The sequence below is a fragment of the Tauraco erythrolophus genome, chromosome Z, assembly GCF_009769465.1.
Source record: "Tauraco erythrolophus isolate bTauEry1 chromosome Z, bTauEry1.pri, whole genome shotgun sequence".
In the NCBI taxonomy this organism is placed as follows: Eukaryota; Metazoa; Chordata; class Aves; order Musophagiformes; family Musophagidae; genus Tauraco; species Tauraco erythrolophus.
Genome location: NC_141496.1, coordinates 44,924,459 through 44,952,334, shown reverse-complemented (window position 1 = coordinate 44,952,334; position 27,876 = coordinate 44,924,459). Strand labels below are relative to the sequence as shown.

The 27,876-nt window shown below is 43.2% G+C and overlaps 1 protein-coding gene across 2 annotated transcripts in view; it reads right to left on the bottom strand.

Moving 5' to 3' along the window:
- Positions 1-1,345: 1,345 nt before the first annotated feature.
- Positions 1,346-27,876, bottom strand: part of ECPAS (Ecm29 proteasome adaptor and scaffold) — a 69,436-nt gene continuing 42,905 nt past the window's right edge. For both annotated transcript variants that reach the window (XM_086628751.1, XM_086628752.1), the window contains 25 exons: positions 27,040-27,185; positions 26,042-26,096; positions 25,141-25,255; positions 24,129-24,194; positions 23,760-23,877; positions 22,069-22,236; positions 21,098-21,177; positions 20,225-20,330; positions 18,141-18,188; positions 17,016-17,137; positions 15,774-15,924; positions 14,773-14,838; positions 12,858-12,947; positions 12,290-12,356; positions 11,458-11,549; positions 11,293-11,359; positions 10,866-11,057; positions 9,736-9,944; positions 9,236-9,279; positions 8,473-8,665; positions 7,700-7,844; positions 6,962-7,067; positions 6,715-6,803; positions 5,441-5,512; positions 1,346-4,247 (listed from right to left, as the gene is read on the bottom strand). In XM_086628751.1, coding sequence (XP_086484877.1) covers positions 4,108-4,247; positions 5,441-5,512; positions 6,715-6,803; positions 6,962-7,067; positions 7,700-7,844; positions 8,473-8,665; positions 9,236-9,279; positions 9,736-9,944; positions 10,866-11,057; positions 11,293-11,359; positions 11,458-11,549; positions 12,290-12,356; positions 12,858-12,947; positions 14,773-14,838; positions 15,774-15,924; positions 17,016-17,137; positions 18,141-18,188; positions 20,225-20,330; positions 21,098-21,177; positions 22,069-22,236; positions 23,760-23,877; positions 24,129-24,194; positions 25,141-25,255; positions 26,042-26,096; positions 27,040-27,185 — 2,747 coding nt within the window. In that variant the 3' untranslated portion in view covers positions 1,346-4,107. The remainder of the gene's footprint in view (positions 4,248-5,440; positions 5,513-6,714; positions 6,804-6,961; positions 7,068-7,699; positions 7,845-8,472; positions 8,666-9,235; positions 9,280-9,735; positions 9,945-10,865; positions 11,058-11,292; positions 11,360-11,457; positions 11,550-12,289; positions 12,357-12,857; positions 12,948-14,772; positions 14,839-15,773; positions 15,925-17,015; positions 17,138-18,140; positions 18,189-20,224; positions 20,331-21,097; positions 21,178-22,068; positions 22,237-23,759; positions 23,878-24,128; positions 24,195-25,140; positions 25,256-26,041; positions 26,097-27,039; positions 27,186-27,876) is intronic.

The window sequence follows — 27,876 nt, the reverse complement described above, 5'->3', positions numbered from 1 at the left end:
TGAAACACGCCTTCCTTTCTTAGCTTTTAGTTCGCATCCGCACCTCACTAAGAATTTAAATTCAGAGGAGGCTGTTGCCTGGCCGCATTTATTCCTCTTGGTGTCCCGGAATTGCTGTCATCCCTCCCTAAGCATGTAGGCATTAAACGTACACGAACTGCAGGTCTGCAAGCTGCGCAGGAGGAGGGGGAGCCTTTGGATGAGGAAAACCGTACGCCACTTGCAGTGTTTACAGCATTCAGAAAACTCGTTGCAAAGTGTAAACATGGTCTTCATCTCCCCTTGTTGAATACCAGAGAAAAGCAGCATGCTAATAAGCTACTATAATTTGTTCTTAAGCAATCATCAATTTTGACTCCCAAATTGTTTTTACGATTTTTGCAATTTTCTATCAATAAATATATTCAACTGCACAAGCTGATTCTCTATGTGCTTTCCTTCCTTGCTGCTTTTCATTGAACATTGCCTACTCAGAATTAAACACTTTCTCCGTTTTGAACCTCCTGCTGTATCTCTCAACGTTTGATTATTTAATTCCATACTCTAAATGTTAGAGGTAAGAAAAAAATCTGCATGTTTTTAGACATGGATGGTCACAATCAAATTGAGACATCCTGATGTGTCATTTTCTTTTCCTCCATTTCCCTACCAATGAACTCAAATAACGTTATCCTGCTGCCTTCACTGGCCAGAAATAACGTGTCTGTGCAGCTGGCAGAAACCCCGCTTTGGTCCTGGTGCCACAGAGACGGCCTCTGCTCACCACAGCAAGCGGAAGCATGGGAGCGGGATGTGGACCCACCACGAGCAGTGGCAAGGCTCTGTTCTGGGGGCCTATGGTCTGACGTTTGTCTTGCCCAATGATGCTTCAGGCAGGTGGTAGCCAACATCCATAAAGTTTGTATCTATCATCTGCTAGCTCTCCTCTGCCTAGTTGATTTTTCTTTTCCCCTTCTTCCTTTCAGAATACCATTTAGAAAAGTAAATTTAATTTGGGCTGGTTTGTAGCAGGGGGGATGTCCATGTCTGGAATAGTCTGGAAATGTTAAACTCTTTAATATTATTTAAATAAATTTTACATCTCATGGCCTCATCTTCCATACATATGTGTATATATATAATACACACACAGAATATAATTATATACATGTGTATGATGTCGCTCCTAACTGGATGCTGTCATTTAACAAAACAGAGACACCTCCAGCCTGAACAGCTGACAGACAAGCAGCCAGACAGCAGGCAGCTCAGCACAGAGCAGATCACAAAGGGGCACTCTGAATTCGGAACACAAGAACACTGGGAAGTACTCGCAGTGGGCAAAAAAAAGCACTACCAGTCACTCTGAAGAACAGGTCATGCAGCTTTTATTTAATTTCACCTTTTTGGTAAGCAGGAGGGTTTTCTTTCAGTCAGGCCATTCACATACTCGGACAGTACAGATTGCAGTGAATTTGATGGAGATCTTGCAACATTAGAAAATTTTTCTCAATATACATCCATTTAAGCAACAGCTTGTAGGTCAGGACGTGAGTGCTGGAGTCAAGTCTGCGCCCTGCACTCCCGGTATACAAAGCATTGCAGCAGCACAAGAAAGGCCCGCGCTGGGCAAAGTACAGTGTGTTTTACATAGTGCAATCACTTTTAGAGGAAAAACTCTAGGAAGGCCACATCTATTTATTTATTTTTTTTTAAATCCTGTCAAGTTTACAAATGCGAGGGGGGTAGAAATCAAACCTCTGACTGAATTAGCTTTTGTACAGGTAGGTTTTGTGTATAGGCACGTGCTTTAGAGAGGAGCTCTGAATCGGTTCTGTAATCACGAGAAAGACATATTGCTTTGTGATTCAGAAAGTGTTTTACCATCTCTAACCTTCCTAACACTCTTGGCCAGAGTTGTCAATCCAGCTGTTCGTAGAGTTCCTAGAATACGCTCTTCCCTCTAGTGTAAATCCCCAATAGAGAAATTCAGGTTGCTATTCACAATGATTACAGTTATTCTACTTATGGCCATTTGACCATACTAGGCATTGCCTCTGAATACTCCAGTCCGCAGTGAAGACTCAAATCACCAGAGACATGGAGGCTCTTGCTTTTCTGTTACTGTCACTCACCAATACGGAAAAAAAACCCAAGTCAGACAAAGAACTGCTACAGCAAAGCATCACGGGTAATACTCACCTAATACAAAAAAAAAACAACCAACCAAAAAAAAAATGCACTCATGACACTACATGTCACGGTAAGCAAGTTTTTAAAGATACCGCAAAGTGATTTGCCCAGTAAAATTTTAAAATGTACACTGTGCTCAATAGTTCAAACTACACGTAAACAAAGAGCAGCTCCCTGCAACAAGGTGTAAATCAAAACGTTATAGCACCAGCTCCCAGCACCAAGGAGTTGCCCACTGACCAGTTCTAGTGTACAATGCAATAGTGCTCGCTGAGGTTTCTGCTACACGAGAGCCACAGTGGGACAGCTCTGCCCATTTCTTGCTGACGTCTTCTTACCAGGCGTGCACAAATTACATTCCTCCCTCCCCACGGAGGGCAAGTCAGACAACGAGATTGTTACAGTACCAGAAAACACTGAATGGGAAATGGCACCTGAGGGAAAAGTAGGTACTGCATACCTGATTCTGAATAAATGGGCATGGAGGAAACGCGGCGTTATCTGAGCAATCCTCTCCCCAGCGGATCAAATCTGAAAGGAGCTGCAGACTGTAAGAAAAGAAAAGCCTTCCTGCGCTGAAAGCCATGGACATGGTATTGCCCACACTAACGATTTCATTTCACCATCAGCAAAGCATTTATCCCCAAAAAGCTGTACACATTCTGGTCAGATTAGGGTGCAGTGCTAACTTTACACTATTAAAAGTCTGTTGCTATAGTGGTCAGGTTTGTCTTTTATCTGAGGAGGGCAAAAAAACAGGAGACAGGCAGCATGGCCACATCACCATATAGCAATTTTACTCCACGTTAATGCAGATATAATCTTTCTTCTTAAGTGCAAATTAAAAAGTATTTTATTTGCTAGAAACCAGCATGACTTGGGCTGCTGAGAAATGACAGGTGATTCAGTTTCTTACAAATATTGACAAGTCTAAATCATTACAGGTTTCCAAAGCAAGAACAGGGTTACGAACAGGAAGGGAATAAAACATTACCACTATTAAAAAAACGTGTCATTGCAAACTTCGAACACTCTTCAAAAACCTATCTAGAAAAGATTGTTTTCCTTTTTTTTTTTTTGCCTGCAGCTGAGGAGTGTCCATGCAAAACAATTTTGAGAAGAGCAGTGTTCCACCTGGGCACCAACTAGGCCCAACTTTGTCCCACACAGCTCAGTAAAGTGCTCTCTTGTGCATCCTTTGAGGAAAAAAGTTCTCATTTAAAGTTTGGGAGGCCGAGGTTGCTAGCTGGGAAAGGCATAGTCTCGGCCAATCCATGTTGAGGTCCGAGGAGGAGGAAGGAGTGAAGTTAACAGTACTCTGCCTTTCATAACTCACAGACACAGGCTGCAAGGGAGGAGCAAGCAGGAGAAGCAGAGGTGGGTGTCAGATGAAACCCTCCCCCGGGAAGCCACAAGAGTTTAACAGGGGGCTTCATCAAGGGAAGCGTTTCGTTCTTTATCGATAACAAACACTAGCTCTACTGCAGAGTCACGGAGTTTTACTGTTTAGACTCCAGGTAACAGATCTCCACACACGACATAAGTGAAAATCAAATATGCTTTTCACTTCCTGTGCTGGTGGTTTTTCAACAATTCCTTTGAAGGACAAAGGGGATCTCAGTAACATTCTTTTGCTGATTTAAAAAAAAAAAAAAAAAAAAAAAAAAAGCATCTTGCCCTCAACATTTTTTATGTCGCATACTTATAAACATTCTAGGGCAGATTGTTAAGAGGTATTTTCTGATAAAACAACTAACCATCATCTTAAAAGAGTAAAAATAATATTAACGGGGAAAAAGAACTTAAGGCATTTTTTTATTTTGGCCAGGAATGATGCATGCTACAGAGTAATCTTCATTTTCCCACTTGGTTTTCAGACCACTGCACTTTTTTGTTTTTGTTTTACATGGCACTTTATAGTTTGTGTTTTACAACTTAGTCAAGATTTTCAAGTGTTTTCTTCAATATAAACGCCTTCTCTTGTAGCTCGGGTCTGCTATCTGATGCCATCGTAGACAACGAATGAATGAGGCGCTCTCTGCTTTCTGGTGTCAGGCTTTCCCACTGCTGAGCTTCTGTGTAGATAAAGACAGACAGACACTGGACGTGAATACCAGGAAAAAACAACTGGCCATCTCCATGCCCGGACAGGCTGAAAGAGCGACCTGTCCAACACTTCACTCGCAGTCCGTACTGCTCTTCCAGGAGAGGGCTGCTTAGGAGGCACATTCAGCTGGAGGCTCAGGCGTGTGTGCTGCCTCCCGCACAGGGAGGTGAGCCCATTCAGACTAGGCTTGATTGTCTAAGCCTGCAACATCTGAAAACAGGGCCTGAAGAACCAACCAAATGCTTCCCGATTCACAGCTGCTTCACATAATGTAAGAAGATTTTGCTAGAACAAAGGAAACATGAAGCGCGAAACAGAAATCCAAAGGAAACATTTGCTACAGGACAACTGCAGACACGTAGTGTTATCCAACAATGAAGGGGTTAGAATTTTTGTGTAAGAATTTATTGAAGGGTTTAGTAGGTGGTTTGCACATACCTCCAAAAGAAAGGGGCGGAGGAAGAGAACTGAGCATGCGAAGTAATTTACACGTAAAGCAAGAGAAAATTTACCAATCGTTTAAGAGAATAACAGTGAATATGTAAACACGTTATGAATATGCAAACATGTTATGAATATGCATGATTGTGGTGTATCACTAAGTTTCTCTCCAGGGGTCCAGTGTGCGGGCCAGGAGAAGATATCCCCCGTGCACCCGGCACCACAATAAAGCAATGCCGCTTTCTAATGCTGCTAACTGTGTTAGAGAGTTTCTGTCCAGATTTTTGTGACAGTATGACCTTGAGATCTAAGCAGACTCATTCTCTGAAACAAATTCTGCAAGGCTCAAATCCTAAATTAACAATGAGGAACTAAACTTGCACAAACAGGAGCTCTCCCCTCTATGGAGCTTGCACATTCACACAGAATCTGACTACACACTCAGTCCTGTGTGCTCTCCCTGGGACCCTCCTCACTGGACATTTTCCCCGCCCAAAGAGAATCTAATATTACTTTAGACCTTGATTTTGGCCAGTTACTTCAAGCCCTCTCCAAGTTTCCCAGGTCACCAAGTACAGAACTCCAAGTCCCAACCACCCCAAAATCACCCAGTGCTGCAAAGCAGAAGGTAATGCCTTCTCTCCAGAGTTCCAGGCCACACAGTCAGGTGCCTTCTCTACCTAACAGCAGCTCTCCCAGGTGGCAAGCAAAAAGTCTCACCTTGCAGTTTGGTGAGCAGCAGTTGTATCACAGACAAAGCTTCAGTTCTTATGGACGTGTAGCTTTTGTTTTCTAAGGGATTTAAAAAACAAACAAAAAAAACCCCACAACGACATTGAGAATCAAAGGCACACTTAACAGTTGTACACAGAGCAGTCACCACCGTGGTCACAGATCACTGTTGTTAGCACAGCTCACTGAGCTCATGTGTGCTGTCAGTCTGCAGTGCTGCCCAATTAGACACATCTGAACAGCAGAAAGTGACCAACTAGAGGTTGAAAAGCTGACTAAGCCTTGTGCATCACCTCTGCTATTACCACAGCACTACTATTCCTTACATATGTTGAAAGGGAACAGCGTTGGCAAAGCTGAAATGTGATCACAGACAACTTCTGTGCGTAACGGACTGTTCTTCCGGTGAGCTGTAAAATCTATAAACCCTCCAAATTTTAACAAGTAGCACTAAGTCAGGGAACATAAATGCTAGGCCATCAAGCACAAGCTTGTCACAAAATGTTACGTGCTCTCCTGAGCTAAAATCTTGTTAAAGTCTCATTCCAGGAGGATTGATAGTTACAAGAAACTCTCCCCAACGGGGTGTCTGGGTTGGTAGCTAGCTCTAAAGTAGGTGCTGCCTTTAGGCATACCAGAAAAAAGAGCCACATGTAGGTGTGAGGAGACTTGGGGCACTGTTAACAGTCACAGGACAAGCAGGAACATGACCAAAGTAATAAGCAGCCCCACGACTGTCAACATCACATAGGTAGCACTTATATCCCCAGGGACACTCTGCTCAGGGAGAGCACAACCTGTGTCTAAGCCTTGTAGCTTCATGCACTAGCTGTCTCAGAAAATTCTGGGTCTCTCCAATGCATACATATCCAAGAAGTCTGAACTGTGGAGAAAAAACCCTTGATTTTCATTAAATAAGTAATAGGAATAGGTCCATCTTCTGCATGGAGAAAATTACTACATTTCCAATGTGCACTCCTGAGAGGCTGCATGCACAGGAGACTGCTGTCTGCCTCTCCCTCCCTTTTCAAAGCTCTTGCTTACCAGAGTAATCTACTTCTCTGTGCACAGCACCCTGCATGGTACGATCTCGAACAGCTACTGCACAATCAGCATTACCACAGCGCAATACAAGGAACGGCAAAACGTCACCTCTGACAGCTTATACTTATTCTGCACTTCCTCTACCCACCAACCCTCAGAGGAGGAATGTATTAACAAGCAATTCATCATCAACCACAAACCAGGAAAAGTTCATTTACCTAAAGAATGGGTGATAGATGAACAGGTTTCCAACAGTATTTCTGTCAAAGCCGCAGGGTCTGAGTGTTCTTCATCAAACAGCATTAGCCTGTCAAAGGCAAAACCACTGTCAGACACCCTGCATCACTGCGACAGAAGTCTGCTTGACTTCCTCGAGAATCCAGTGTCATCCTCAACTTCATTAAACAGTCTGAAGCAACAAAGACAAGAAACACCATCGAAGCGGATTGCAGAAAGGAGAATTACCCTTGAAAGTAGGCATTCATGGCTTGTAGCACTCCAAGCTGCACTTTCCACGTGCTGAGTTTCAGACGGTCACACATTAACTTGCAAAACTCTTGGCGATAGCAACCTACAGAAAAAAAAAAAAAAGGATGTTACTGTGTTACCACAGGGAAAAGCAGAAGAAAATGCTTCCTGCTCTGTCTCACAGGTGTTCCTTGCGCTCCTCTCCACATGACACCAAGCTAGTCACTCCATACGACCAAGTCAACATCCTGAAAATCTTCCCCACATCAACAGTCTCATTATCAAACACTGGAAGATAAAACGCTGCATTACACATTCTGGCATGCTAATAAAAGTAACCTGTTTGGAGTTTTTTTTTCAGATCTATCCAGTTCCTCCACCTTGTACCAGCTTTGATGCAAACGTAAATGTAAGCAGCAGAACCAGGCTGCTTTTGATTAGGCAAGATACCTCAGGCAACCTGCATGTCTCCATAAACTCAGAAGAGTTTGGTGAACTGAATTTAAGATAACAGCAAAGGAATTTCCCCAACGATGGGCTACTCTGTGGGAAAGCCATTGGCGCAGCTTTCTCACTGAAGATCTTGCAAACCGCAGTGAGATCCTTCCTGCAGCTCCTCAAAAGCCTCCTCACTCCCCACATGATCACCAGGTCCCTCCCTCCTCCCCCTTTTCATTTTAAGAGGAAAGAGTTCGAGCCGAGAAAGTTTGCTCTGCGCACCATTAGCTGACTTACGCTGTGTCTCCGGGCTCCTTGGCCAGGCTTTGCCCAAGCTCTCGAAGGCACAGATCAGGGACTCCATCTGTACTTCTTTCTCCCTCATGTCCTCGTCGTCTTCATCATGCTTTGGGAAACCTGTGCCTATGCTCTCAAGAGAGTTCTGCGGAGGCCATGGGGGAAAGGTATGATGGACAGGAGGATGAGGGCAGGCTAGCCACACACTTCAGTGCAATTCAGTCCTCCCCTGCAGTCTGTGCACACTGGTCCTTGTACCCAGCCAGTGCCTCCACACAGATGGAGCACAAGCCCTCCTGGCCACCGGTAGCTCTGGCACTCTCGGCAGCCTGCAGAAGTGCACAGCAGGCTCCGTGGCCTTGCATCCAAACGTCTGCCTGTGCTATATGAGTCCCACTTGCAGAACTGCGAAGCATTGCAGGTACTAAACAGAAGTGCCCTACACAGCTTCCCAGGAGTGTCTTGCTGCCTGCAGAGCAGCCAGGAATTAACTTTTAATGCTGTATCAGGGCAGTGCTGGACAGCAAAGGAAGGACTCTGTCTAGAGAACAGTTGGGTTAATTCGGAATTTGGGCAGCATGGGTACAACCCCCTCAGGGCTTACCAGCAGTCTGGTATATTCAGCCCCACCAAGGATCTGGCTGAGTGTGGAGTATTTCTCACATCAGCAGCCTTCTGGGGAGAAGCCTGGCATGTGTCCAGCATCAGCCAGCCAGTCACCACTTGGGTGTTTTGCTTTGAAAGAAGGAAAACTCAAAAAGCTGAACAGTCACCTTCTTTATCATGGGAAAGATGATATCTGCCAGCTCCTGGAACCGGTCTTCCTTTGTTGTCTGCAGCACCCCAGCTGCACAGCGCAGTGCCACCATCTTATACTTCAGGTTCTCTTTCCGACATTCTTTCAGGATAGCCTGGACAACATCATTGACGGTGGGCTGGCCAGGTACTGACTTTTGCAGCTCTGCACTGAAACACAAGGCATGTAGAAAACTATCAGACCCACATTAATCCCTTCCTAAACACCGCTTTTCCCACAGAAAGGAAGTAATCCCTGCGTCCTGGAACACGCTTGCCTACCAACAGTTGTAACTGAAGTTACACTCTGGTGCTCTTCTTTGCTCTTACCCTGTCTGTTCTGTTTTTCTTTCCTGTCTTTCCTCATTTGCTTCCAATGCACTTCCCACCCGCCTCACTCTTCTACCTCTTCCTCTCTTTTCCCTTTTAAGGTGTCCATCTTTCCCCTTAGTCCCTTCTTCTTAGCAATTCTGGCCTCTCAGCATCCTCCTCTTTGCCCTAAACCAACCATTTACCCCTGCAGGTCCCTCTGAAGCATTGCTTGCCTCTTCCAGCTCTCACCAGTGACTCACACATTGGCAAGCAGAGCGGAGGGAGACTCTTGACATGCCGATGGGAGATCAGGACGGCATCCACAACTTTCTAGAGTCTCCTTAGCACCAGACAGGCAACAACACTGTGCAATAACCTTCTTTTTGAGATCCCAGATTCTAAGAATACCACTTCTGTCAAGACACTTACTTGCATGCAGAGACGACACTGGCAATGGCCTTCAACAGCTCCTCCTGCAATGAGTCAAACAGATACCACTAAGAAATGGCACAGTCCTGCCACACAGGGGAAACCTGCATACTTTGCTGTGAGAGGCAGTGAGGAAATATGCCTACCACACCCGCTGAGAAAAGCAATGTCTGGCTCCCGGCACTTCTGATGTAGAGGCTGTAGAAGACTTGGCTTTCCATCTGCACTGAACTGGCAGTGGAAAGAGGCCTTGCAGGGCCTCTGAGCACAAGCTAGTATCCCTCACAGCTAGAACATGGTGCAGTGGAAGCAGGCTAAGTGGGAATCCAACTCCTAAAGCTAATTGAACTCCACCTACGTATCTTCTGCTGAATGCAGATAGAATCCGGCTTCCTAAGCCAGAGTTCCTACATGTGTTGCTCTGCAGCACAGAACATTGCATTTCCTGGCCACATGCTGGTGCTCACAGAGATCCATGAGGTGCCAGTTCCTTTTTTTACCTTCCCAGTCCAGGTTCTCCCTGGCAGGCCTTGCAGCAGCGCGGACAGCACTATTCCCAGATGCGGTGGTACAAGGAAGCCTGTCTGTTTGGCAATTGATGCCATGGCAGCGGCTCCCTGGGCTTTCATCTTCCAGGACTGGGACTGCAGAGCCTTCTGGGTAAGAGTTATCAACTCCTGCATATACAGTCTGATACCACCCTGAGTACCTGCGCATCAAACAGAGGAAGACTGTAATTTTGCCACAAAACAAACAAAAAATCTGATTTTATTGGGAGGGGGAGGTAGTCACAGATTTATCTTTCTTTTTTTTGGCCATGAAACATATCAGTAAGATCTCCTTCAGGCAAAGAGGTGAAGAATTCCTCCCAGGCTGATTGAAGATAGGCTGTTTTCTAAGTGCTTTCAAAGAAGATGTTTGGCATATATCTAGATAAAGAGCTCATCTCAGTCCTTTCATATGGCAGATAATAGACATTGTATTAGCCTGTTTCTAAGGACAATAACTTAATTTTTTTTGCAAGAACAGGTCACTGGAAAATCTTTTTGCAGTTCCTTTCCCAGACTCCAGAAAAGTAACCTGGTGACTGAAGGACCAGATCAGGAATCAGATCAGAGAAGGAATCAGCAAAACCATTTCACCATGCATCCAGATCTTCCTCTACAGACAGAAAACACAGCAAAATAGTCCTACAGCGCAGATTCATTCATTGAAGTTAAAACCAGAGGAATCACCAGAGAGATCTCCAACCTAAGACAGAGGCCAAGTTCTCCTTAACTTCAAAGCGTGCAGCAGCCCTTCAAGGCTGGCATCAAAATTTCCAAAGATGTCCAGCTGTCTGTGCCACGATCAGGGCCATATTACAGTGGCATTCAGTGCCTTACAACCTTAAAATACTTGTCCTGACTGTGTCTGTGTATCCTCAGCATCAACACCTCTGTAAGTATTTTAAATAGCCACAGAGAAGTTCACGTGCCAAAACTCATACAGAGCAAGGAAGAAAATGGAAACAAGCTTCCCAAATCCCTTACCAGGAGAATTCTGCGTATCCAAAATGGATTTCCAGGAAGCATGATATTTCTTGCCCCATACTTCCCAGAAAGCTTTTACCACTCTTAATGCAACTTACCAGGTACATTTTCCTGCCAAACTTCAGTCCACAGAGTAGAATTCTCTTTCTCTCCTTTCTCTTCATCAGGAACCTCATGCATACCAAGAAAAGCCAATGGCAGCACATGTTTAGCATGGTTCTTCACCACGTCTGGACTGTAGCGTCCCATAGCATGCACAGTTAAAGCACAGCCTGTTCTGTAAACTGGCTCTGAAGGAGCAAAACAATCACACGTTATGAGTAGGAAGCAGGATTTTCCTTTACCAGCTTGGTCTGCCTCTTGGAAAGCAGAGGAATGCACATTATACTATAATGATGCATGGGAATTATTCAGCCAGTGAAACCAAGCACCAGAATATAAAAACGTTTCTTTACTAGCTTTTGCTATCACCAGGAACTTCTTCTGCACTCTATTCTGTAACTGAATACCCAAAAAGCAACGTACCTTCCTTCTCCATGTACCAACTGCTGAGTTTGTGTAGCAGCTTCTCAGTGCTACTGTCCCGGGAAGTCTGTAACAGGGAAGAGACTCGAATCACTCAAACACTTCAAAATACTCAACAACAAAAAAGCAAAATAAAACCTAAAACCATCTTAAACCCCAACTCACCCGGACTAGATGCCCCATAGCAAAGGCAAAAGACTTCTGTACCACACTGTTGCGATCAGTCAGGCCACTAAGTAAAGCACTCATAAGTTTGCCTGTTGAAGAGATTTCATTTTATCAGAAGTATCATATTTTTATTGCTGTGGGAAGAATTAAAACAGCCTGAATTTCATCAGATTGTCTGAATTTATGCATTTTTCCTCATCGCATGTCTGCAGGGTTATACGTCTGTCTGGTCCTTATGTTTAAACAAGTGCTCAGCGTTAACACAGCAAGGCTCAGCAGAAGCTAGAGTTCTGCCAGCCTCAGCCTGCACAACTTGACTGATAATGTTCCTGTATGTGAGCACTCCAGCTGTTCACAGTTTCAGCCTTATTTCTATTCTGCAACAGAAAGGCGACCTTCTTTCTACCATCAAATCACAATAAATGGTAAAAAGAAGACTAGAACCCAAGGAAAAAGTCCCTGTTTATGGTCCTTCCATAGCTCAAGTTGAAGGAACAAGTGCTTATTGACAGTGCTGCACTAACGCAGGCATTATTAGTCTGCTCCAAGGAAGTCTAGAGATATTTCCGCCTGTTCCTGCTTAGTACTAGCGAATTCCCTGAGCTCCTTCCTCTGCCTTTTCCAACTTGGTGAGGTATTAACATCCCCAGGACCCACCCCCAGCATGCCAGTGCCACACGTACAAGCCAACTTCAAGCAGCTCTCTACTGAAAATACACACATAAAGATAATTCTTGTGATAAAATCAAGGGCCAATAGGGAGGAAACTCTACCTACAGAACAGCAACAAAATGCACCTTTAAAACCTGACATAAGAAACTAACCTTACCTGAATAAGGTGTTAAGTCCTGAGGACACTGTGTGGTTAAAGACACAATTACACTGGCACAGCCTCCCTGGAAGATTGCAAGGGAAAACAAAGGTAAGATAAAACAGTATTAGCCCCTGGTTATTGCTATCAATACTTGCTGCGGTGCCACACACACGTGTATGACATGACCTAGGCCTCCATGAGCCTCTGCCCTGATAAGCCAGGAGCCAAAGGCAGAAAGAGAAAACCAGTTTGAAACAAATGAATTACAAGAATTGAATTAGGAAGTGAAAAAGCCACCAGGACTTACGCTCGGGATAGATGGTCCTGGAAGATTTACAGCTATCAAGGACAACATTCTGTACTCAAGTGTCACAGAGCACAACAACCACGTAGCCCAGAGGAGGTTAAGGCAGCACACATTCAGAAAAATCACAAGTAATGTAGGTGGATTGGGACTCAGATGTACAATGACTCCAGTACGAATGAGCCCAAGCTGTCACAGTCAAAAGAACCATATTCATATTGACAATGCTCTGTGTTTTCTTCTCCATTTCCAAATGAACTATTAAAATCACAGACATACCTTTGTGCCAAGGCCTACTCCACTTTTGATCAGTTCACACAGCCGAGGAACCAGCTCACCCAGGACGGACACATCCAAATACTGCAAGCTCTAGAGAAAGGCAAGGGACAATGAAGGGGCGGGGAAAAAAAAAAAAGAAAAGGTAATGGTGGCAGAATTAAGCAGGTATGCTTCCAGCTGAGGCCTGCCTCAGTTCTCCAGGTTGGTCTTCAGCTGAATTGTGACAGTTTGCTGCATAGTGGGAAAAAGGCATCATAAAGCAGCTTCCACCACACACAGACTCTCTAGTTCCGCTTCTATGCCGAGCTGACCCTGCTAAAATTATCATTTGCTGTAACTGATGTACTCTTGTACTCCAACTGTTTACAAAGCTGAAAGTAACACACTAGCAAGAACTCCTTTCGGGGAGAGAAACATATGCAAAGGTGTGCATATCTTAGGACAAAACCCAACATTCCCCCAACTCTCTGAAACCCTGAAGCAGTAACATATCCAAATCATATAATGAAATGAAACTAGTCAAGATAGTTTTTAAACAGGTCAAGACAAATAAGTCATAAGAATGACGTAAAGGTATAAGAGGGATGTTATTTGTATAATTTCTAATCTCCTATGCCTAAAATGCCATTAGGCAAAACAGAGAGCCTCATGTTATCAGCACTGTGTAGCACACTGTCCATCCTCTACCAAATTCAAGGATCACACACTATCTGAAGGTAACACCCTCTGAGCTTCACAAGTCAGACTGCTGTCACTTCCACCTCCTGCACTGGTAATGCAAAGGGAATAATCTATTATATTGTACAATCTCCCAGCCAGTCCCAGAACATATAGGAATAGAGAGAAGCTTGCTTATAAGGCAGGACGTCTTCATGTTACTCAGCCGAAGCAATACTATCTCTCCCCTCCCCTAGGAAATCCCAAGCATTAATCAGGGCAGCACAGCTGTCCCCCCAGGGCTGGCAGAGGAGAGGCATGGCCTGGAGGAGGGACAGCAGCAGTTGCTGCAGCCTGCGGGGTGGCAGCAAGTACACTTTTACATGGAGCCTTACATACCCCGCCACTTTACACACTATTTATAGAGAGAGTGTTCCACCTGACACCAAAACGCAGCTCCACGTGCTGTTGTGTACAGGAGGGCTCGCTGTTGTTACTTTTCCATGAGCACACGAAACAAAGATAGCTCTGGTGGCCATGCTTCTCCTAAAACTTGCTCAGCTCTCACATTCTCTGCCTGCTTGTGTGCCCCTGGCTGTGTGCAGTGCCTGAGCAGAAAAGAGTGGTCCTTTCTTTGGGAAGGGACAGGCTCTTACAGAGGGCAGAGCTCCCTGCAGTGCTAACCCTTCCTCCAGCCGCAGGAAACTACAGAGCCAAACACCAGCTGCTGACAGTGCTTTAAGCAGCATCAACATTTTCTCTAAATATTTCCACCATCAAAGCACTGGCAAGGCCCACGTAGGGACATCTAAGGCACCACAAAGGAAAGGGCTGGACAGCATTTGTGCCTTAAGAACAATGACTATCAGTCGGAGGCCTACGTGAGAAGCTGATTATGGAATTGTGGGCCATAGATGAAGAGAAATGGCAACTAGCATAATTCAGAACCAGCTGCGCCCCATCCAAACAAAAGCACTCGGAAGATGCTCCCTTCATGATACTAGGCAGGTCCTCAGGTGGAGAGACAATCCATCCGACTCCAAACAGAGCTAAGGCTATTCACAAGTGATCTGCGGAGCAAGCTGTGGCAAAAGGATGAGAGAAGACAGTACACAAAAAAGAAGGTGGACAGACATTCACAGGGAGATGTAATAATAAAATGAACCCTGAAGGGGTATCCTGTAAAGCTCCCACTTCGACTCCTGTTCCTCTTCTACAACATACCTTACACTGGAGCCGTTCTGGATCAAATACTTACCATGTTAATGGTTTCCATCATGGGAGATGATTTGACAGCACTAAGTCTGGCACTATCCATTGCAGTCTGAAAAAACAGAAAAAAAAAAAAAAAACCAAAACGAAATGAAAGCTCAACATGAAAACAGTGGAAAGGGCAACATCAGCTATAACTCTCTACCTCGCAAACTCAAACCAAAATACATTTCAGGTGCATACAGACACAAAGTAACTATGTTTACAGATTGAATGTCTCCCTTTCAGAGGCAGATGGATGGTCTACCTGGAGCACAGGACAATCATGCACTCCTGACATCATGGGAATGGGAAAAAAAAAGAAAAAAGAAAAGAATGAAAAAAAAAGAAAGAAAGAGAAAAGAGGAAAAAAGAGAAAAAAATCCCACACTTTTTGTTCACTCCTTCCTCCTTTGTAAAGGGCAGAGTTTGAACCCCTCCCCCCGCCAATTAAATCAGCTAAATTTGCTTCTGAATAGTGGGTTTCAGTCACTTTCCCAGAACACTACTGATTTAAGATGGTTCTTTGAGAGAGATTAAAGGACACATTGCTGACAACATACACCTCCAGCCCATAGTGCTATGGCACACCTTGTAATTCATGTTATAAGAAGTCCTGCAGCTAATTGCCTGGGAAAAACAGCAGCAAAGTTTGAGAGTACAGGTGCATTCCAGGTAATTATTACAGGTCTGTCTCCACCTATTTCACAGGTGTACATGGAGCTGAAGTGACACTTAACAACAGTTTTTATTAAGATTGTTCTTCACTTTCTGAAATATGTGGTGGACCAGGGAACAGAAACAAAATCCCAACCCTTCAAAAAAAAACCCAAACAAATCTATCCAGCCATATTCCAATGACCAAACTTTTTTAGTAACTTATTAGCTCTTTCTCCTCGCATCTTTGAACACCTTTCAACCAAAACTGCTATTTTTTTGTTGATTGAATGAGCTTAAATCTTTGTTATTTCTGTTCTGTTGATACTTTCTCCTTGTAATTGCACTTACTTTCTCCTGTTCTGTTGCAGAAAGACTCAAATAATTCAGGACTTGAGGCTCCAGTGCACTCAAAGATTCCAGCAGGGCTGGGATAAGTTTTGGTGCATGAGGTTTCAGCATAGACCCAGCACTTTTACTGATCTTCACAAGAGTGTTAATACTGGAAAAAGATCAAAGGAAAGGTCAATAGAGAAACACACAGACTTAGCTGAAAAACCTCTCTGGTCTACTCTAATCCAGTACCAATCCAAATCTCAGACACCCCAATATAAATCTACCTGCAAACAAAAATCTGTGTATTTTTCTGCTTAGGCAAAATCATACCCTAGCCCTGAGCTTCCAACTGATGCTATGCTTTGCACAGAGATTGCTTACTTTGGCCAGGGTATCACAAAGGGAACGGCGCAAAGAGGCAGTACTACGGACAGGAAGAAATAACACATCTTCCATGTTTTAAAGCAGATCTGGACAAAGTCAGCTCAGAGACGTCCATTGTCTCTGTCCAAGAAAAATCTAATCACAATGATCTGTTCAAATCTCACTTGTTGGTTTCACCACATCTCAGGCTGCATTTTGACAAAGGCTTTTTGTATCTTCAAAAAGGATGAAAAAATTCAAGAAATATTCACTATAATTTGTTAGGAGCTTTCTAGTCTTCCTGGATAATCATGTTCAATAAAAGAAAATTATTTTTGCAAAGATCAGCTACGGTCCAGGTCTGAATTTTCCAGCTTTTCTTTCCTCCAAGCAAATGAAGGAATAAACAAGGTTACAAAGTGACGAGCATATGGAGTCCCTACACATCAAGGGACATTGAACCGTTACATGACATAAAACGTATCTGAACGGTGTCACCACCTGCAGTTGCCTCTGGGATGTGAACTATCATTACTCACAACCAGTCATGAAATAAGACCTGGCTGTTTCAAGAACTACAGTGGAATTTTTTTGTTTTTACAAGCAGAAGAGATATGCCAGTCCTGAAGGACAGTCTCAAGCACAGCAAACTGCTTGCAGATCAGTTTTACAGGGAGAAAAATTGCTGCTGGGAAATGAATCTGGGTGTTTGCAGAGAGGTCAGATACTTCCAAAGCATAGGCAGAGTTTCTGGGGCTGCTGTTGGATCATAGTGAGAAAAGGACTCGGCAAGAAGGCTGTTTTGGTGAGAAACTTGTCACTTCAAACCCAAAGAACATTCTGCAACTCAGGTGAATAAGCTGGGTCTCTTTGGGACCCCAGGCAAAAACTAACCTGAGAGATCGGACTTCTGCAACTGTGCTTACTATTCCTTTGTCTAGGAGGCAAGGGAGCAACACAGCTATCGTCTTCTGACCCGCTGCTCCTTTGGAAGGATCGCACATTTTCACACAGACCTGGGGACAGGTGAGAATGAGTGCTGCATGCATGTACAAACCTCCTGCTCAGATTACATAAAGCACCTCCTCCATCAGACAGAAGAAGCCAACAGCAACTAGAGCAACTGCTCACAGCCAAACCCAGGCTCTGTTACACCTTCATTCTCCGCTCCAGGAAGTACTTAAGCCCTAAGCCGCATCTCCAAAACAGGTTTCAGCTACAGTCGGCTTCCAGAAAAGGCAAATTCATAGCCCAGCAGGCCTTGATCTGCACCTCGATGAAGAGACAGACCAAACAACCTCTCAATTGAGGGACAAACCACATGGATTCAACCATACCATGAAGCAGAGCAGTGAGACCAGATCAGAACAGATTCTGCAATCTCAACAACGTTTTGGAACCAGATCATCCTTGTGCCATTGAAATGTCATGCTGTATGCATTGTGAAAGTTGTGATTTCAAACACAGCTCTTAATATCCATTTCCATTTCCACCAATGTGACTTTTTTAGAGGAAGACCAAACAAAATAGTAAGTGGTATATGTACTAAACCCCAAAAAAATCTCATGTCAGTAACAGCAGCAGTCCAGACTGGATTACTTGGTTTCACACCAAGAGGTTCCACTCGTCTTGGTCTACTTGATCAGCTGGGCTTGGTCAACTGTTGAAGTGAACAGAAGTTTCCTTAAATCTCAACCCCAGGTGAGGAAAAAAAGGACATCAGAGGAAAAAAAACCAGTTCATTATATCCCTCCTTTGGTTGCATAGAACTTAACATCACATTATCCTCAAGCAGTGGAATTTCATCAGCATCAACAAAAGTACAGAAAAGTATGTGGTCAAGCTTATTATGATTGCTTTCCAGGGGCTGTTCATCACAACTGCACCTTTATACTAGAGATCTTTTCAAGACAACAGTCTATGGTAAACTGGTCTCTCCTGCAGATATCATAGTGAATCATTACCTGACATCAAAACCATACAGATCTCCATGTGCAAATGATGAAATTAGAGTTTTACCTTGCTTAAGGTTTTTAGGGCTAGTTCTGCTGCCTTTCGCACAGTCTCCTAAAAAAGAAGTCAATAATCCATGTTACTATTTTTAAATCTTCTACAGAATGATTCATACTAATTGATAAGTATAATGCTAGTACTGACAAGGATATATTCTGTCGTGGGATAGGCCGCTCCAGCAACCAAACCCTACACAGTCGCGCACTCCCCCACCCCCAGGGATGAGGGAGTGAACCAAAGAGGAAAAAGAAAAGAGACCCGTGGGTTGAGATAAGAACAATTTACTACTACCGCTACCAATATATATATATATATATATATGTATGTACAAGCATAAATATATACAAACGAGTGATGTACGGTGTAATTGCTCACCAACCCTTGACCAAGGCCCGTCTCATCCCAAAGCTGCAATCCCGAAACAGATAAAACTCGATACCGCAATCCCGGTTGAACGGGAGGCCCGAAACAGAGAGCGAGAGAGAGAGAAAAAGCACCCTGAGAGTCCAAAAGTGAGAGTCCCGGAAGAGCAAAAGCCCTTCTTTCCGGCTGACCCTCACTTTTATACTGGGCATGACGCTGCACGATACGGAATACTAATTGGCCAGTTTGGCCTCAATCTTAAGTCCAAGTACAAATCGTAAGGAGAGTCGTGGACCCCTTGTCCCGGCCATGCTCCACCCTTATCCTGTTGTGCTCCTGCACACTGGCAAGAACCCGGCAAGCTGAAAAGCCCTTGAGACCTCAGTGCCAACTACAAACATCAGTGTGCTGTCAGCATTCTTCTCAGAGTGAGCCTCTGAGTAAAACCAAAACACAGAGCTCTTCTAGCTGCTAAAAAGAAGAGCTAACTCTGCCCCAGCTAAAACCAGAACATATTCATGGCTAATAACACAGTATCTTTCAAAGAAATGTTGGCTTTGGTCCATCTGAGTATCTGGTCTGCTCAATGACAAATATATTAATGATCCTGGCTGATACCATCAAGTTCTCTGCGCTTTTGTTCACATTTGTCTCAGTGATTTTATTTTATTGGTTGTCCTTTTCAAAACACAAAAAAATAACCCACAAAACAAAAAAAAATGCCACACAAACAATAAAACCCAAAACCAAACCCAAAAAAATCCAATGGAATCTTCTACTGCAAAAAGTAGTACATAGTGCTTTGGGTATGCTTTACTCCCTCCTCAATATAATGCCTTTTGCTTAGTGGTGCTTTACTAAACTGAACGTCCACGACCAGAAGAAGATGAACTAAAACCAAACAGCAAAATTTGTGCAGGTCTGGTGGCATGTGATACCACCACCAACTAGACTCTTTAACTTTACTTGTATTGATGAATTAAGCAGAATCTAGCAACACTCCTGGGTACGGAAACACAATCACCTGGTCTGGTAACATCTGAGGACTTTCTTGGATAAAATCTGGCCTGCCACAAGCAGACCTTCCCAAACTATTTCCAGGTAAAATTCAGGAATTAGGCTCTTCCCAAAAGGCAGTTTGCAGGCAGTTGCTCTGTTTTGGAGGCTAACATAGCTCATTAGCAGTAAGGTAAAACTGCTCAGTTGGCTTCAGTGTCCAGGAACATTTCTGAACACACTAAATCTACTACTATGGAAGCAACCTCTTAGTACACAGTACACTCTGGAAAACAGCTGAGCCTTGCTTAAGCTTGAGCAGAGAAGTCTGGATCCATAGAGAACACAGCTCAAACCTGGAAGGACCCGAGGACTCTGACTTCATATATGTAAGTTATTTAAGCACACAAGCAGCCCAAAATAAATGTTTCTACACTCAAGAGTTATGCAAATACTTAAGAATTCTTTTATATGCAGGAAAAATGTTGAACCATAAAGAATAAGCACTGTAGGAGTGAAAACCAACCCTTAAAAACATGAGAAACATACACAAAGAATTTCCAAAGTGGCACGGAAATTTTAACTGCAAGGGGCCTGAATTTTCAGTCTGCTTAATACCCAAAACTCTCATTGGCTTCAACTTGACTTCTCAGAGAATCTCTCTTTAAACATCTCAGAGCTTGATCACTGTACTTCGTTGAAGATTTCTATTCAATTATCAGTTCCATTACCTTAATGTCATCTTGCACTCTGAAGAGCATCTCCCAGATCTCTGGAAATTTGTCTATAATGTCATCCAAAGGTCTTCCTCTTAGTAAGTCATTCAGTGCCAGACAGCTGCAAACAAGGTATTTTATTTCCTTCACATGGTGTACTTGTTTGATATAGGTGTATGCACAGATATATTTATAAATACAAGTAAATGGTTAAAAAGCCTGATAATTGCTTTACATTACTCATTTCCCCTGAATCTGCTCTGTCATAAGAACACCTCCTTTAACAGAGAAAAAAAATGTTCAGCCAGTCAGGTGAAATCAGAAACAGGTGATAGCAAGTGGGAAAGGATGCTGTGATGAAAATTGTTATTGCAAACATTCCACTTAATAAAATTGCTTCAGATTTCTTTTCTGTAAGTATAGGATAAGAACAAAACAAAATGGTCTGAAGTCTAGAATTGAAATTAAAATGGAAGTTTTCAATACAGCATAAGGACAAACCATTATAAACAAAAAAGCAGCTTATTAAAAATGCTATATCAACTGGCAAGTACACATACAGCCAGACTGCCAATATTTTCTAACATCAAGCAAAATTTCAGGTCCAAGGATAGGCAAGAACTTTGTGACCAGAATACTTCTCCTTCCAAGAACATTATTTGGTATCATGCTAAAGTTGCAGGCAATAAAAAAACTTTAGGCTCAATGAAGCAAATAGCTTCAAGATTGTATCACACTTCAAGTGCAGACTACAAGACTGAGCTCTATCCTCATGAAAGGATGTATCGTTTTTTCCCCCTCGACTACTTCGGGTTAGTAAGTTCATGGTGAAGAAGAGAAAAGAAGAGAATTCAAAGAAAAAAAATTGGTTACTTTTCCTAGCAATACCTGGATTCCCTGATCCTCCACAGACTGCTGGTTAGGTTACTGATCAAATCCTCAAGAATTTCCTTCATGTACTTATCAACCTATTATTAAAAAAAAGGAAAAAATCATGAAACAAGCACAGACTATGCATCCTTGTCCTCTACTGTGGGGAAAAAAAAAAAAAAATCCTTACGGACAATGCAACCTGCTTTCAGCCACAGCAGATGAACTAACGTTTGCCAGAGCTGACTCCGCGCAAACTTACTCTGACTTTACTTTAGACACGCTTTTCTGTGCATTGCTTCAGGGCTTAACACTGTGACAGAGACAACAAGAAAATAGTCTCTCAGTCCTTCATCAACAGAACTGTTTAGATTTAGCACCAAACATGTATTTACAGGAGAAGCAGTTGCACTTTGATGAGGGATCAGAGCCAATGACTTCACAAGGACATCAGTTTTGCTAGTTGAAAAGACTGGCAAACCCAATTCCAGGCCTTTCAGAGCCAGACCAAGGGCATCTCACAAAAATCACTTATTCCTGAAACTTGTCTGGGAGGAGCTATCCTCGAGTTGATAGAATAGCCTCTTCCCGAGGGCTTACTCCCACTTAAAAAACAAAGAACCATATTTAGATGCTTTTGCTCTAGGAAGGGCATCTTAGGCCATAAGATTCCCAGAGAGATTCTCATAAGCAGTATCAAAGCAATATTGAAATATGGAAAGACCCCACTTTAAATAAAGTAAATCATAAACTTTAACACTGCTGCACAAACAAGGCCGAGATACCCTTTCCCACATAAGTGGCAGTGCAAAACCTCTTCGCATCCTCCAGTTCATCCACGGATTCAAACACCTCTTTCTCCATAGGACAATACCTCACTCCTTTCTGCATAGCCCCTCCTTTCATGAGATGCAACTGTCCCATGAGGATCTCCGAGACGCTGCTGGCTAGCAGAAAACCCACCACTCTGCATTTTGCTGCTCACTCACCATCGACTTGTCGGTGACCAAGGCATTCCAAATGCTGGTCATTGCCTGCCGAATGCCCAGGTTAGGGTCAAACTGGTAACGGTAGAGTCGAGGAAGAAGCTGGGGCAAAAACGGAGTCAGCTGCTCTCCAGCCTTGGCAGCTATCACATTGAAACCAAAAGCTGCTCCCTGAAATGATGACAAGAGTATTTGTTGAAACAATCAGCTCACTCTCTCAGTTACTGCTCCTGAGCGCACCACAGTCAGTGGCAAAGTTCACTGACACAGTTCAGATTTGGACCAAACCAAAAGGACTCGAATGCTACCAGAATTAGCCCCCATCAATGACAGAGTACCACAGTGATCTCAGGCATACAATCACACTCAGCAGACAACACACAACTTCAAAACTTCCTTCTCCAACCTTAATTTCAAGTTACTGACTGACTCCATTTGCAAAAGCGGTGGTGGAGAATTGAAACTATGAAGATTTGAGTATGTTCTCAAGAAAGAGATTCTTTCTTGGAAAAACTGGTGAGGGTGGGCCACTGCTTCCCTGCTGTCTGGGTTAGCCTAGAAAAGGAAGAGTAATAAAGACAAACTCTCAGTTAGGATCACTGCTGTGAGGACCAAGAGGCTGCAGAAAGTATAAGGAAAACGGAGGTGTCATCTGCAAGGCCCTGAACAGCTGCTCTGCCAAGCCCCTGTGTGGAGGTCAGAAGCACAGACTTCCAGATGTCGCCTTCAACTTAAATGATTCTGCAACTTCCTCAACCTATAGTTGCTGAGTGGATTTTCTTGACTCATCCTGTCCGGTGAGATTTCAAAGGGTCAGGAATCTAACTACGCTCCTGTGCTTCTGAAGTCCTAGTGCAAAGAGAGGGAAGCCTGGAGAGACGTGCTGACTTGCCAAACTCTGGGTGAACGTTAATGCTGGGGCTTGTTTTTTGCACTAAGCTGTGCTTCCAGAGCCTCAAAACTTCAGATAGTGAGCATGACAGAGCACGAAAGGGGCAATACAGAAGCAGCAGCTACCAGGGTCTTCTGCACAAAAGGTGCTCTGCTCACTCCCAGGGACAAAACAACTTGTTCCACACTTATGTGATGTCAGTGAAAAAGTTCCCAAGTTAAAGCTCTGAAATGTACACTTCGATCTTAAATTTTATAATGCCTTTTTTTTTTCAGGAAGTGGATCCAATAGTATTTTGGCTTTGCTAAAGGTTCCAGTAGCTTTAAAACATCAAAACTTGAGTTAAAAAAGGATACTTTTTAACAACAGTGATTAAACTGGTGTGTTGTCTACTGGCTTTTTAGCAACTTATTGTTGAGTATTTTTTGCTCCGCCTTTTTACATAACAAACGCCACCTTCTTTGGCAACTGAAAATTCATCCAGTTTTGAAAATATTATCTCACTGTTTGAACACATCAAGACCTGGCCTCTAAGCACACTCAAAAGTAAAAGGAAAGGATCACAGTTGATTCAGAGGGGAATTTAGGATGATATGAACGCTATGATACCAATGTTTCGCTGTAAGAATTTCAAGTTATCCTAAATTTGTTTCTCAGGCTGGTAAATTTGCATTGGACCTGACACTAAAGCATTAACAAACAGTCGTCGCACGCAGTGACCATAGACCATATGACAAGAGCTAGAGAGACACAGTTATTGTTTCCAGAGTTCACAGTGCAAGAGGAAGTGGTAGCAAATTACCTTCCGAGAATTCCACATGGCATGATGGTTGGCCAGATTCATGAATTTGTACACCAGGTCTGGTTGATTGAGATCACTAGCCAGTGAACAAAGCTCCTTGTAGGTAGAAAGACCTTGACTTTGCAAAGCAGAAGGGAAATCAGCGTCATTATTTTTAGCTACACAAATGCCGTAAAGCTAAAGCTACAGTCAAATCACAGGCTAAAGCAGACAGTGAGAAGTGAACACCCTATCTGTGCTACAAGAATATAGTCACAATAACTTCGAGAACAAGAAGGAACAAAGAGCTCAGGAAGCAGATTTACAAGCAAGGGAACAGTGTTTCAGCACTAACTGTGTGTCTGTCATTGAGACTGTCAGTAAACTTACCCATCTGGGGTTTTGCTCAGGCCACCTTGAAACACCACAGTTTCTCCAGTCATCTCGTGTTTGGCTCTGGTAGAAAAGAGGTCCAGTATTAACTACATTGAATTCTACCTCTGAATGGACTGCATTCTACAGAACAAGCTAATTTGTTTTGTGTTAGTAACTTCCTGCTCTTTCAGTTCCAATCCCACAAAAAACATACAGGTGTGCAAAGCCACACACACTGCAAGGAATCTCATTAGCCTGTATCATGTGTAACGTTAAGGAGACACTGCAGAAAGTGAGTGTTTTGCTGTGCAGTCAGAAGGTAAAAAGTCAAAACACTGAACGACGGCTTTTTACTTCTGCCCAGACACAAGCCATATAATGGACAGCAAATCTCTACTTCAACATGAAAAGATCCAAATTCCATTCATCTCGTCTCTTCCTGTTTAGCATCAGTGTATCTCCACACTCCCAACTTAGGCTTTTGTCACTCACAGCAGCCACACCCACAGTAGGTCAGACAGGAGAGGGCTGTTATAGAGCATTTCCAGCACTGACCAACATGATTATTAGCCAGAAGTCCTGTAAGATTGGTGTTTTTTGCAGCAAAGCTGACAAGCAACACCTTCTCAGCAAAAGGTACATTTCAGGCACAAGCAGGCCTCCACTTCTGCAACATTCACATTGTTCAGAGTTGCTGCAAGAGGTCATTGTCATTTGCAATTACAGAATTACACAATGCAGCAGGCAGGAAATCTAACCAAACCCAAACTGATTCGAACTGCTTGAATCAGGACTGAATAATTATTCTGAAGCTTTGTTGAACAGAACAAAACTGGAACAACTTCAGTCACAACAGACTCTAAGCTGAATTAAGAAATGTCCCAGTTTGACCCGCTGGCAATATATGGATATCTGCTTGCCCTTGGCCACAAAACATCTCTTTCCACACACAAGAGAGACATATTTTTTGTTCCCATCAGACACATAGCTCAGAGTACTCTCTCACTGTGTTCTGAGTTCACTGTACCTTTTCCCAGTCATAAGGGTATCAACAAGCATGGTAACAAGCTCTTGCTGATCCTGTTCACTTCCTAGTTCATATATCAGCCCAAGACCTTTTGAAGCAACATCTTGACTAAGTTCTGCAAGAGATTTTACAAAGTAAAATTAAAGATAAGCATGTAACTAAGTAATACATAAATTTCAAAACCAAGATTAAACCAAAAGAATGATCGAGCAAACGCAGCTCCATGCTGTTCACAGCTCTCCGTTTTAGAGATCTGGTCTAGCAAGACGCAAGCTTTGCCTTCTGAAGCAGCAATTTGTTCTGAAGGCATAACCCACATGAAATTAGGTTACGTCTTCATGTTAATATTGTCACTGCGGTTTTGAAATAGCAGAGAGAGTTCCAAGAGCTGCAAGTATTCTGACACACTGCTGACACCTAAGCCCAGCAAAGTTAATGGTAATCCTCTCAAACCTCAGCGAGCTTTGGATAGGCTGCCAGGTGCCACCCTTCACCCTCACTAGCTGCCATGGGTATAGCTATAAGCCAAAACCTGCAAGCTTAAGGAGTGCTTAGAGTTCCTGTCCGTGCAGAACTCTGTGATACACATCCTGCTGCCCAAAGCAGAGCAGAAGTAGCATCACTGAACAGTTTCTTTTATTGCAGTGTGAAGGGGCAAATGCAGAAAAAGATTTGTGTTTGGTTAGCAAAGCGCAGAAAAAAAGCTGTGCTTCTAACCTCTACATGCAACGCCTAGAAAAGAAATCATTCCTATTACGTCAGAAATGGGATGTTTCTACAGTCACCTTTTAATGCTGACTGACAGAGAGGGTGTAGGCGACTTTCTGCCTGTTCAAAGATTCCCTCCATTCTGTTAAAAGCCCACCACAAGACAAAACTCTTAAGATGTGATAGTACTTACCATCACTATCTGACAGAATTGAAACAAATGCACTTTGAATATCCTTAAGATGAGACTGTAAGATGAGAAAAAAGAACATTATTTTAATCTCAGGTTTTGGATTCTTCATCTGGTCTCATGGCAAGTTCCTAACAGACAAACAGAGACTACTGTATCCATGGAGCTGCCTATTTGAGCTACACTTACAAGAAGAACTGCACTCCTTTCCAGACAGGTAGGAAGCAGCCTGCCTGACATTCACAGAAGATAACAGTTATTTGTCCTGCACCTTTTTATGGCTACCACACCATTAGTAAGCCACGTTTTATTTTCCTTGACTAATACATGGCAGTAATGCGTCATAAACATGGCTTGCACTCAGATGGGGCTATCCTCTGTGCGAGGATGTCTTTTCTTCATCCCCAAACTAGGAGATTTTGCCACCTCTCACAAGATCCATTTTTCAGACAAGTGTAATTAATACACAGTAAGGTTTTACATGTAACAGCTCACATCTGCAAAGCACCTGTTGTCCCAAAACGCTTTACCATTACCTGGAGAGCACAAAATGGTTACATGGTCCCATCACAGTCTCAATGCAGAGACATTTTGGTTGGGAATGCTTAATTCCATCTAGTTCTCCCCCTTCTTCTCCTCCTAGACCTCCTTTTAATATTTTCCAAAAGTAAATCCTAAAAACCATACAAACACCAATCTCTTCTTCCCAAGGGAAGATGTACTGCAATTTCGTCTTACCACAGCTATTTACACTAAGCTCACTCTGACTTGAGTGCAAGTCAGACGTTTACAAAGGTGCTAAACAGCCTTGTTCATCTGTCAGACAGTATGTTCCCCCAGTAACAAAAGATAAGCCATGTCTCAAAAAGACCTCAATAAGGACTGCAGTAGCACTGGGGGAAACAAGGCAATGGAAGTGAAGGGGAAAGAAGGCACAAAAAGGGGGTGAGGAGCAAAAATAGGGACAATGAGCCAGTGTTCAGAAGGTGCTTATTTCTTACCTTAATTGCTTTGTGTGTGCTCAGCTTCTTCACCATTGACAGAAGCCAGATGCAAGCTGCCTGCCTAACGTGCGGGTTGGGGCTGATAATGTGCTTGTTCAAAATAAGGTCTAGGACCCAAGGAACCACATCATTCACTTTCAAATCTATATGAAAGAAAGAAAGGTGGAGAGGAGAGCTTTGAGAAGCGGCCACACCTACTTTTTATTTCAATATAATGTGCAATGGCGATGAAAAACCTTATCAGTCCACGAGTACTCAGGTAACACCTTAATCTCTGCTTATTCATGAAAAGCCTTCACTGGAGTCACTGGTGGAGTATGTCGTCTAATAGAAGCACTGAATAGAGTCCTCTTAACCCTTCATGGAAGTGTTTCAGAGCCTGTGGCCAAGAAGAGGTATCACTCGTACTCTGTAAGATTAAATGCACTCCTTTTTTTTGTTAGGACTCATCATTACTGGAGCAGGGTTCAGTTTCTACCACTCCGCACATGTTCAGCTTTGTGTACACTTGAGATCTAATATCACTCTTACAACATTAAAACACCTGTTTGCAGGTTTGAGGCTGGTATTTACAGCTGCCTGTTTTGAATCTAGCGTTTTGTTATGCTTATATTTCAATGGGTACAGAACCTTAGTCTTTAAATAAAATTTCAGCATTTACTGCATGTAACTGTCACTTAATCGTATCAGTCCAAGTTGCTAGAAAAAGACTTGCAATTTAATTTTCTAGCCCTATCTTCCAGTGCAGGCTTCAAAATGCAATTTTAAAAGGTTTGTGTATGTTAAACCTGAAACCAACACAACATGGCAAACCAAAATAAAAAAAAATAAATG